The sequence below is a fragment of the Anneissia japonica genome, unplaced genomic scaffold (genome assembly GCF_011630105.1).
Source record: "Anneissia japonica isolate Jap-2015-1 unplaced genomic scaffold, ASM1163010v1 scaffold169_len739621_cov184, whole genome shotgun sequence".
Classification (NCBI taxonomy): domain Eukaryota; kingdom Metazoa; phylum Echinodermata; class Crinoidea; order Comatulida; family Comatulidae; genus Anneissia; species Anneissia japonica.
Genome location: NW_022688869.1, coordinates 23,702 through 36,445, shown reverse-complemented (window position 1 = coordinate 36,445; position 12,744 = coordinate 23,702). Strand labels below are relative to the sequence as shown.

Genomic DNA, 12,744 nt, shown 5'->3' with positions numbered 1-12,744 from the left:
TTTTTCTTCCCTTAAATTTTGAAAAGGACTTCACCTAATGATTTTAATAATGGAAGATTCAATGACTATCATAATAATTTGTTTAGCCTTGTGATTGCTTTTATTATACTGTAATTAAGCCAAGTTAGTGTACCGCTTTCTGGTTAGTTCTACCACGGAGGAGCGAATTCCTCCATGGTTCTCCCATTCTACGTTATTCCACGTGACGTCACCATATATGAGTCACAAAGGTCACAAGGGACAGGCCATGAGTGACGTCAGCTTTGACAACATTATTAATCAAGAATAGAGTACAACAAGGGAGGTAGATCTGATTTTTCAAGGATTTTTATTCGCTTTATTTATATACTGTTAGGGGGAATCTGCTGTGTTCAGTACTGAAATTTAGTTCATAGATATGTCTACACCTGCTAGGAGGCGATTACTGAGAGATTTCAAAAGGTTTGTCGTGATTTAAACCGTAATTTCTTTGTTTAGTATTCTGTCTTTTTCGCGATCAGCTTGGCTTAGGCCTAGGCTAGCCTAGGCCTGGCCGACGGAAGCGTAGGCAAACGGTAGTAAGTACGTTCGAGACGGACTACCAATCTTGGGTCATGTCTATTTTTAAATTATATAGCCTTGCCTAAGACTACAGTATGTTAACTCGGAAGTTGAAATGATAATGTATATGTTGAACTTGAATTTGAAGTCTTTTTTTTATTTTTATTGAAGTAGTAGTACTAGGCCTAGGCCTAGTAGTAGGCCCCAAAAGAGGCCTAGCCTAGACCTACTCTACTCATTTTTCTTGTTTGTTTCAGACTTATCAAACATAGCAAAGCCTTAGCTAGGCCTAGCCTAGGCCAATGTGGCTGATGTAATTACAAGTAGTATTACAAATTGTATCGTATAGGTTGCCTAAACTAGCTAGGCCTATGTCAATTATACTGTACCACCAGTAGCTACCATCACAAATCCAAAACTGCGGAAATTCCCAAGTGTTAATGTTATATGTTTTTATTATTTTCTTGTTTTTTATAAGTAAAAACACCACAAGGCACTTTATAAAGCAACTAATAGACTTCAATCGTGATCGCGGACTCATTGAGCCCCAAAAACAAAAAACTTGCTTTTGTTTTTTTTAATTTTATAATTTAGCAAACTTATTTTTGTAAAGATTAGTAGAGAAGGGCAGAGAAAAACAATTGTTTTCTTATTTAGCAACTAGGTTTGCATGCAAACAGATTTTTATGACCAAATATAATGCAACTATGGATATAAATAGACATTTTTATGCAATCAAGTTTACAGTAGTACTTCCATACTGTATAGTATATTAATTGCACGGATGATATCTCAAAATTCAGCTGAAATTTGTGCGGAAAATTTCTAGGAAAATAGGTGCGCGGATTTGTAAATACTGCATAAATAGCATTGTTTATATTAAGGTAGATTAAAGCCTAATTTTGGGCAAAATCTCCATTGAAATTGGCCCTTATTTTCTGAAATGCGCGGACAGATTTCTAGGTGAAATTTTTGCGTGGAGGATACATTCTCCGTGCAGTCTTTACTATACAGTCTGGCAATACTTTACAGTAGTTGTCTTCACAAAAAAAAAATTGGATAAAGGTGTAGTAGTCCAACTTTGCTAATCTACTGTAAATCAACACAATCAATCAATCTTTATTTTCCATCATAATTTAAAAAAAATACAAAACAAAAGATGGAGGAAGTACTATACAACAAAAGCAAGGCCTGACAAAGTGTTGTAACTATCTTAACAAAAAAAAACAACAAAGAAAATAATTTGCAATATACTGTAGGTATCCCCTCCCTCCCCCTCTGAGAGTGTACAAAAAAATGTTTCATGTTTGCTGTTTTCTAAATTTTAAATGTATTTTTTTTTTTTTGGTAATTTTAAAATTAGTCCTGAGAAATTAGGTTTTTGATTAGTGTGTTGATAATTTATATGTCACTAGTAATTTAATTTGAATATTTTTAAAATAATTTTTAATCACCATGTCTGGATCATTTATAAAAACTAAAAATTAACACAATCAAATGTTGATTTTTCCTTTCTTTTAAATTTTCAGATTACAGGACGATCCCCCGGCTGGTGTTAGTGGTGTTCCATCAGAAAACAACATCATGTTATGGAATGCAGTTATATTTGGGTAAGTTCCCCCACCTTTGCCAAAAAAGGGAGGTACAGAGTGTACAGTACCTGGGCAAAGTGGGAAAGAAAGTATCCTGTCCAGTATATTGAGATGCAAACAAATATAATGAGACTAGGCCCTGTTTCTGTTGGCATGATAAAACGGTTATATAACCGTTTTTATTTAACTATTTTTATTTTGTCAACATAAACTGCACCAGATTAAAATAAACAGTTAAAATGGCGTGTAGAAAAACACGCAATCGATTCAGTGTTTGCACAACAAATAAACGTTTATTGTGGTGTACTTTTCAACAGCAACACATTAAATGGTTATTCATCATTGATGTTGTGACCTCAAGTCAAACCTTAGATTCTTTGTTTGTTTTTGATCGCTAATCGCGAAGCGACAATTGTTACTGTACATATGACATTAGTAATACAGCATTGCTGATAATATCTGGAAATATCTTATTTTTCTTTTTTCGCGCACAAAAATCAGACGATAGAAAGGTCATTTACACACTTCCGACCTTCAAAAGCATTATGGGTAATGTGTCGTCATACTCTCCCCGACCACCCAGCGAGATAACTGGTTATTTTATAGCAAAAAATTCAACAACACGATGGACATATGTTTACAAATCAATTTAGCTTGGCCAAAAAAATATCTGGTATCTTTCCAAATTGAACAGAAACAGGCCCTAAAGCCTTGGTGCAGACTATCAAATTTTATTTGTCAAAAACATGTGACATGCCTAAATATGGTCATGATGACATCAAATCATGACCATATATACAGTATACACATGATGACTACTGTATACAGTATATATGGGCATACCAACAGAAACCAAAGAAAATTTGATAGTGTTGGCACTAGTTCTCTTATCTTAATGTGCTTCACATTATCATTACCCCACTTAGCATTGAATTGTATTGGTTAGGATGTCATTTGGAAGGGCAGATTCAGGGATGTGTGGGTTAGGGGGGTTCCGTAAGGGCACCTTGCCCAGGCCCTAACTAAATTTGTGAAAAAAAAAACATGGTAGCGCTGAGGGGGTGTGGGTCCACCAGTGATTTGAACTCAGAGCATGTAAATAACAGTCAATTTGTAACATACATTAACTTGGTTCTAAGGTGTATCCATTAGCAGTTTGGATTTGGGTTATTTCATTCAATTCTAGTTTCAATTCAGAGGTTTGGTGCAGGGGTTTTGCTTCTGCTTTTCACCCTTGACGTTTAATCTATCGCTGTGTATTTCGCTTGTGCCCTTACTGTGGGCAAGACACTTTACCTACGGTTGAGTCTCTCCACCCATGAGTACAAGTAGGTACCCAGTACTAGGTTGAAACACAAAAATGCGCTGATTACAGATGCAGAACTATGGAGTTGTACCCAGTGGCCTGAGTTTGTGTTCCATAATAATGTGCTTGATCCAAAGGTGGTGGGGGAGCGGGAGGGGTGTAATAATGCTAAGCGCATAGAGGTCTCTTATATATAAGTCAACAATTATTATTATTATTAATATATGTTATGGTTGTTGATCTAAAATGTATCAAGATCTGATGCTAATATGTATGTATGTATGAGAGAATTATAATTTTTTTTTATTTCCTTCCTTTTTTGGCTTGTTTTGTTCTGTGCTCTTTTTCTCGTGTGTGTCTTATTTTTGTCTTTTTTTTTTTTGTTCTGTGTTTTTTTTTTCTTGTCTCTTCAAGGCAGCCCTACACAAGCTCCGCTTTCTGGGTTTTCGCATCTTAATCTTGGCTGGTTATTTATCATATTGCATTATCATTTTTGAGAAATAAATGTTCTTTTGAACTTGAACATGTATGGCTGTGAAATCATTGAATTGCATCAAAATGCTAGAAGAAGTTGTCAGAGAAGAACGCAAAAGGTTAAACTGAGACATTGAACAATTCTAGATACTTCTACAGCAGTTGACCTGTGAAGCGAGCTTCTTTATGTTTTTGTTAACAAATATTCATAGCTATTTTTAAGATAATTGAATTGTTTTTGTTAAGGAAACATAACCATTGAAGATGATGTATGTTTTATCAAATCTAATATACAGTATGATAGTTTAAACCCCTAACCATACTGTCAGTTTTTATGTTAAAATATGGTATTAATAATCATTATTAACCAATATTAACAATTCACCCACATACTGTACTATATTTGTCACATAAAACTCAATATATATTTTTCTTTTCGTTATTTTTTTCCTAGTCTTGGTTTTATTTTTTAATAAACGTCTTCTCTTTTCATGCTTTCTACCATTGTAGTAAAGGTGTATTTTTTCACATATAAAATTATTAATATGGTTAATTGCTTCTTTTTTTTTCCAGGCCCCATGATACGCCTTTTGAAAATGGTAAGTTGTAGTTCAGATTGTTGTCCTTTATTGAATCATAGGGCTCAGGATAGGAGTATTTTTTGATGTGAATCAAGAGTTCGAAAACTTGTTTCCAGTGGGGTCCTTCTGGTGGTGAATTAGGCAGTACACCAGAAGACAATCCCCTACACTTTCTGAAAAGTGTACTGCGTTCTTTAACGTGCACATGGGCCATAATGCACACAGGACCAATGGCTTGTAGAAGCGGTTGGCGCATCGGTTGTGGCTTGGACTCCCAACCTTGAGGTCGGGGGTTTGAAACTCTCGCTGTGCAAATCGCTTGTGTCCTTGGGCAAGGCCCTACAGTTGTCTCTCTCCACCCAGGATTACAAGTGGGTACCTGGTAGGTTCCAACACAACTGCGCTGATTACTAGCTGCAATATTATGGAATTCTCCCCAGGGAGCTGAGTATGTGTTCCACACGTGTTTGATCCAATGGCCGGGGTAGTAATGTGTTCAAGCGCTTAGAGGCTTTATGCATGAAGCGCTATATAAGACCGACAGTATTGTTATTGAACATCTCATCCGAAAGACGGTGCGCTATCGTGACTTGCGTTTCAGCCCTTCAGCTGAAACACAAGTGGCTACTACACACAGTGGCTACTACCAGTATTATACTGTAGCCGACTGAGCTAAGCCGTTTTAACTCATCTACAGTAAACCGGTTGTAGCCACTGTTAGTGTGCTAATTCCTCTTTTTCAGTTTCATGTATGCTCTCCTTGTATTTCAGCCAGAGGCCTGAAATATAATCCGTTATAGCATACAATCTTGCACGTGACCATGTTGCTGTTGGTCTTGCGTGGATCAATTTTCTGCTAATAAATGTTCAATTATGAATTGTACACTTAATGCTCTGTTTAAAGGAAAGACGAGTAGGGAATTTTTTTTCTGTTTGTACATAATTATACAAACCAAAAGATGAAGATGATGTTTATTCTGGTGGTGTGTATGTGTTTGTTTTACTGATTAAAGTGATGTCCACACTATAAAGTGACAAATAAATTTGATATGCCCATATGTGGGCGTACTATGACGATCATCATGCCCATATATGGGCACATCACACAAATTTGTCACATGAAATTTGATAGTTTGGACAGGGCTTTATGAAACAAAAGTCACTCTCATTTACATATTTCTGATAGTATAGGATGAGCCAGCATACTAATTGTCATTGTTGTAGTGACATTTATGGTTGTGACATTTTCTTACAGGTACATTCAAGTTAACTATAGAATTCACAGAAGAATATCCAAACAAACCTCCAATAGTTAGATTTGTATCCAAAATGTTTCATCCAAATGGTACGTAAATATTGCAACCTACATTATTCGGGGATATTTGTAAAGTCAGGCACTCGTTGCGCCATCATACGACGGTCGAATGACCGGCAGCTGATGAATCCAACTACGCTCCTTGTGAACATTTAAATGATGTGACGCCATCTGCTGATTGTCGGTGGCAGTCTTTATCATCATTAGAAATGATCTGTTGCCGGCGTACCGTGGCGTTGCGTTTCCTATAGAATCGCATCGGTCGACGACCGTCAGACACACTGAGTGCCCGGTTTAACAAAATAAATTTGCCATCTTGTTGTTTAAAGTGTGCATGCATTTTGAAGATGAAGTCATAACAGAGCAACATGTATTTCCATTATTCACATTTGTTTTAATCAAATGCTGCCTGGATGAACAAAAACATTTCGTCAATCGTATGCCATGAGTGTGTAAAATAACCTTTGAACTGTAATGTACTCAATGTAACTCGGTCTCTGTTGGTATTTGTGATTTTTTTTTAATGAGTGAATTGAATAAATAATTTTAATTCTTTCTGCAAACATACAAAAAGCAAACTCTGAGATTGCGCATAACAAATAATTAGTACAGTTGTGTAAGTTCAATGGTACAGTATTTGTGTTCAATTTTATGTCTTATTTTTTCTGCAATTATTTTTAATATCTAGTTTACAACTTATTTAAATATAATATACCAAACCTGGTCTTAATAGTATCAAAGCAGTTCCAGTCATTTATATTGTAAACAGGCACAAAAATGTATTATATGTCAACTACCAAAAAAATATAGAGTAGGCACATAGACAAATTCACAATACAAAGCTAGTAATTTGTGTTGTGTTTTTTTTGACAATCAATTGATTGTGTACTTGGCAATCATTCTTAAACATTGTAACTCCTCAGTTGTGTGGACTAAAAAGCTGTAAATTATATAATAATAATAATAATAATAATAATAATAATGTAATAATACAGTTATTAAACTGACTGTACAGGGGCATTGAGGCTGATACAGTAAACTTGTTGACTAACTTCCATGGTAAAATTGCAATAGTAATAATGCTAACTTTATTATAATATTGCATGTAACTACCCAATAAACTGCAAAGGTCAAAATGGTTTTAGTGGAAACTGCTTACAATATTTTAGGGAATTCCCCAATCCAAATGTTTTGTTGTATGTAAAGTGTTTTGTTGTATGTAAAAAACTGCTTTTACATTGTTGTTAAAGACATGAAATCTCACTCATAATTCCTTTTGTGTCAAAATCTATTCTTGTTTAAATTTAAATGTTTCAAGAAATACTGTATGTAATATAATACAGATAAACATTTATTCTCAATGGACATCCAAAAAAATGAACATACAGTATTTACTCTTACGTTTGTTACTTCCTCCTATTCTGTTAGTGACTGTTCAGCTCCAACTCCATCAACTCTAGTCATCCAATATGCAATTAACGAGCATTTCCGTGGTTGTGTTATGCCACAGGGGGGCAAAGTGTAGCCCGCGGGCCACATGTGGCCCTACAGTGATTTTATTGCGGCCTTTTTATCATTAATTTTATCCTCCATGCAACCAATTTTTACCCATTTTATACCCCTTAACAATTTTGTTTTATAACTATATTTACTGTATATATTATAGACGTATTCTTACTAAGTTGCGTTTAGGAGTCCTTGAATTAGAAATTGAAACTGGTAGATGGTCAAAAATTGATAAAAAAGATAGATTATGCAAACATTGTACATTAAATTTAGTTGAAGATGAGTACCATTTTAATTTAATTTGCCCTTGTTACACTGATATTCTTAAACATTATATATTCAAGTATTTTATTGTTAATCCATCCAAAGTTAAGTTTACTCAATTAATGTCCACTACTGATATCAATACAATAAGTTGTTTATGTAAATTTCTTTATCACTCATTTAAACGTAGAAGTGATTGTTCCCTCTGTAAATAGCTATTATATTTTATTTGGGCCAAAGGCCTTATATAAAAGTTGAAATAAATGTCCTTGGCCAATACGTGCCAAGGAACGGAAACGTATAGCAACTTTACAGCAGTAGGCCTACAATTTTCATACCATATATCAGATTTTGTTTATGTGGATCAAAATATACTCTGTACAGTGTTATAAATATTTCTTTTTGTGGAGAGGGACAATGCATACCGTAAAACCTCATGTAGAAGCCCTGTGGGCTTAATCTTAAAATGAATCCCAACTCAAAAAGAAGCCTTCGGAAAAGAGTATGGTTTGTCTGCCAGTGTACACTGCCCAAAAGACTTGTTCACACACACAAGATAAATCCAATGCAATCCAAACTGATTGGGTGAGATACAGTAATAATGGACCTTTTGGGATTCTCAGTCAAACTTTAAACAACTGATCAATCAAAACAGCACCAGGAATACTTGTGTGTTGTCTCACAAACACGCGTGTTGTCTCGCAATATGCACGTGTTTGCGTCTGTTTTTACGTTGTCGTTTTGTAGGACCTTAGCAGCGGTTGGCGCAATGATTGTGACTCGGACTCCAAACCTTGAGGTCGGGGGTTCAAAACCCTCGCTACGCAAGTTGCTTGTGTCCTTAGACAAGACACTTTATGTTTGTCTCTCTCCACCCAGTAGTATAAATGGGTACAGGCATATGCTCGGAATGTAAAACAGACTGCTGTGTGGGAGGAGTGACGAACCCCCCACAGCCTGGCAGTCTGGCCAAAACGCCAGCCTTGTTCTCCGGCCTGTGAACCCAGAGTTTCAAGTTTTTGACCTCCACTTTTACTAAAGTTCAACAGAATCCAAGAGGCAGGGCCTAGGCGACAGTCAATTAAATGTTAATTTCATTTTATTTTTTTTTGCAGTTTATGCAGATGGTGGGATATGTTTAGATATTTTGCAGAATAGATGGAGTCCTACATATGATGTGTCAGCTATACTTACATCAATACAAGTAATTAACTTTTTATATATTGTTCATCATTCTGTGTTTACTTTTTTTATGTGCATGTATGTGTACAGTACATTGTGGTGTGTAATGTAAATGGGATACTGTATGCTTACTATACATGTTCTGTAAGATAGTTAATACTATATAACTACACACATTCTAAGGTAGTAATTCTGTACTGTGGTTCTCGTATGATACTACCCGACAATCTCCCCTCCCCCTCCTTCAAGGTACAGTATGTGGTTGTGATTAATTACAGTTTAATTATTAGGGAGGGGGGGGGGTGGTGAATGAGGTGGCAGTTTAATCGTGGTACAGTTGCATATCAAGTGACAATTATTACATGTAAAGTCAGTTGTAACACCTACTGTCATAATCATACGTTACACATTATTAGTCATTATCCTTTACACGTGCTGTATAGTAATACTGTATTTCGTTTGGCAGTTCTTGGCCAATGTGCCAACCAAATCTAATATGAAATTAAAGCAGAGGGCCTAAAATAATATTTTTAAACCAAACCGAATAGACTTGGTAAAGCAAAGATTGAATATTTCTTAATCACTGTCCACACCAGCAAATTATGCCCATCATTGTGGACCTATATATGGTCATTATGTGCCTATATATAGTCATGATGTGGCTATATATGGTCATGATGTGCCTATATATGGTCATGATGTGCCTATATATGGTCATGATGTGCCTATATATGGTCATGATGTGCCTATATATGGTCATGATGTGCCTATATATGAGGCATGTTGTGGCAAAATGGCCAAGTTGTAGCAAAATTTGAAATTCAAGTTATTGGTATTTTCATATACCTGAGTATGTTATCTTTAAAATGAGTGGTCATTCATTGAAATTGGACTTTTCAAGCCTAAGTTATTGGAAAGTGAAAATACGGCACTCTTAGAGTCAAGATAAACATGACTGAGTAATTGCCTTCCAAAGTTATTTGTGCATACATTGTTTAATAGAATTAACTATCTAAATAACATTAAATAAACAATTTGTTGATCACTTCCAGAACTAATACTTTGGGACATGATTAATAAGACATTAAACTGTTGATCTATAGTGAAAATTTTTTTTGGATTTTTAGGCAATTTTTTGAGCTCCCATATTTTATAGCTCATTTACTCAATACTGGCCTGTGCGACAACTTAACCATTTTGCCACGACATGCCTCATATGGTCATGATGTGCCTATATATGGTCATGATGTGCCTATATATGGTCATAATGTGATGTCATGACCATATTTAGGCATGTCACATGTTTTCGTCAAGTAAAATTTGATAGTCGGGATATTTTTCATGATCAAGAGTTACATCTAAAATCAAGTAATCATACTAATTATTATATTAAGTTACTAATGCTCATTGCATATTTCTGTTTGCAGTCTTTACTCGATGAACCAAACCCCAACAGTCCGGCAAATAGTCTGGCCGCTCAGTTGTATCAGGAAAACCGACGAGAGTACGAGAAAAAAGTCATAGGCATTGTGGAGACTAGCTGGCAGGACATTTGAGTGCCAGTTTCGTGTACCCATGACGATAAATTGTAGAGAGAGTGAGGGCGCAATTCACCAATAGCAGTTTGTTTCATTGCGATAGAACGAGAAATTTTGCTAATGTGCGAAAAAAATAAAGAGGTGTTTTGACTGCGAGATGTGTTTGGAACAGCTCTTTTATATTGTTATGTAGAAAGATCAATGAAATAAAGTATATAGATTATTCCTCCATTGTTGTGATTCGAAATAACTTGTAGAACTTCAGACTAATAGTACTGTACCTCCATATTTCTTCTGGCGTCTGTATTTTTTGCGACAGTTGGAGAAATTTTGCAACGAGTCTGATTTCAAAGTATGTGCCAGAAAATGAATTATTTCCTTTGACGGATAAAGACAAGAACCACTCATTTTGACATAAGTTTTTCATTTTTACTGATCATATTTAAAAACTATTTAGGCATTAAATCTTAATTTTGAGTACATTGTATTACAGTTTAATATTAATAATAATAGTTATTATTACTTTTATTATTAATATCATTATTAATATTATTATAATTTATTATATTGTAAATGTTTGTCTTTTTTTTTGCTTATGGATTAATAGAATAAATTTTGTTGATTTACAACCAAACATCATTTGTGTTTGGTTATAAATTGAAGAATTTATTGTATTGTTAACATAACTATGAATATTATAAATCATTGTGTGATATCTGTATCCATGTATCGACAAGTGGTGTAGGGTGCGATCAGGCTACAAATGGGGCAAACCTATCATCATTGAGTTTTAGCTACTGTAAGAGTATTTTTTTTATAGATTTCCATGTATTTTGAATTTATGATGTGACTAAACCATTGTTGTAATTTTTGGGCAAACTGTCCAATCAGATGATCTAGAGTCAGGATGTTATGATGACAAGACATCATCTTGCATTGCGTTTTATCCAGGCTACCAAAGTCTTATGAATAAGTGTTTAAAATGCAATGCGCTGAGCGATACCAGTAGATACCGTCGAGTAATTTAATCCTCCAACTCTGGCATAACACGCACTTAAAATATGCTAATCAGGACGGATTAAAAATTTGGTAGTCATATTACATGTTTGACATTCTGAAATCAATATAATGTGGTGTGATGATAAAACAAGAAGTTATAAAAAAATATTTAATAACTAAACCATACATTTGACCCATGGATTTGACCTCTGGTATTAGATACAGGGGATAAAAACGTGATTTTCCATCAGTATAACATGACATGCGTTAAGGTGTTTACACGTGTGAGTGGCTTGTTTATTTAAACTTACGGTAGTGATGAGAAGAGTTAATGGTGTGTGTCCTTGTCGGTATCGGTAGTTTACGATACACATAGCAACTGGTTGGTTGGAACCTCTGCATTTCACATTGCTTGGGGAGAACAGTTTTTTTTTGTGTATAATACAGCTATTACTATCTGTACATGAATTAAAAACCTATGTAGCAGCAAAGATTTGTGTTTTGTGCTTTAATTCAAAAAGATAAAATATTGTCCGTAGTGTAGCCTGTGGACTTCCAACCTTGAGGTCAAGGGTTCAAAAAACGCCCTGTGCAAGTCGCTTGTGTCCTTGCACAAGGCACTTTATCTACGTTTGTCTCGGGCGGCACTAGCAGGGGATGCAGGGGGAAAAGGACCAACGTCGGGGCCTCTGCACCCTTGCTTGGACCCCGTATCAGGGAATTTCCAGCAAGGTCGTTGGGGAAAAATCAAATCTTGAGTGCTGAAAGTACATTTCAAGCATGCGTTTACTAAGATGTCAAATTTTAGGGATTTAAAACTGTTTATTGCGAGCAGTGCTAGCGTATGTTCGAGGTGTTGTATACTATTGCGATCATATTGGTTGCAGTGGTGGCGCCAGCTCTTCCCTGGGAGGGGGACACTTAATAGGCATGATTTTCTTTCAAATTATCATATTTTAATAAAGAATCCCATAATTAACACAAAATGTTGTTATTTTTTAATGAAAAAATTAACCGACAAATTTAAATTTTCCCTGACCAGGGGTGTGCCAGGCTTTCCCGAGGGGGGTGTGGACCTCCTTGTCGAGGAACTTTAACCCCTCTGCAAATTCCTAGCGCCACCACTGGTTTGTCTATCTCTACTCAAGAGTACAAATGGGTACTTTGTAAGGTGTTGTGGCATTGAATGTACTAGTTTTTATGCACCAAGTACACACGCATGAATAGGTACAGTCCTCTCAGAGAAGGTTGCACTTTGCGCTGGTTTGGAATTGTATGTTATCCAGTGACCAGTTGTAGCAACGCTCAGCCCCTTTGATCATTGATTTGGAATTGACACTATATAAATCTTTGGCATTACAGTATTATAATGTAGAACCCTAAGGAGAGACTTTTTCTAAACCTATATTGTTTTCGCAAACTTATTTTTTTAAAGATCGAGGGCAGG

At 35.5% G+C, this 12,744-nt stretch overlaps 1 protein-coding gene across 1 annotated transcript; it reads left to right on the top strand.

Annotated features, from left to right (window-relative positions):
- The first annotated feature begins 268 nt into the window (after positions 1-268).
- LOC117123773 (ubiquitin-conjugating enzyme E2 A) lies at positions 269-11,788 on the top strand. Its single transcript, XM_033269789.1, has 6 exons — positions 269-441; positions 2,070-2,150; positions 4,486-4,511; positions 5,749-5,838; positions 8,694-8,782; positions 10,188-11,788. Exons 1-6 carry the CDS (start codon positions 398-400, stop codon positions 10,314-10,316), a joined length of 459 nt encoding a protein of 152 aa, XP_033125680.1. The 5' UTR covers positions 269-397; the 3' UTR covers positions 10,317-11,788.
- Positions 11,789-12,744: the final 956 nt, after the last annotated feature.

Bases quoted from the DNA above. Each gene is read 5' to 3' on its own strand.
- LOC117123773 (XM_033269789.1), top strand. From the start codon at position 398: ATGTCTACACCTGCTAGGAGGCGATTACTGAGAGATTTCAAAAG. The intron at 442-2,069 runs GTTTGTCGTGAT...TTAAATTTTCAG, and splicing joins TTACTGAGAGATTTCAAAAG to ATTACAGGACGATCCCCCGG. The intron at 2,151-4,485 runs GTAAGTTCCCCC...TTTTTTTTCCAG, and splicing joins TGGAATGCAGTTATATTTGG to GCCCCATGATACGCCTTTTG.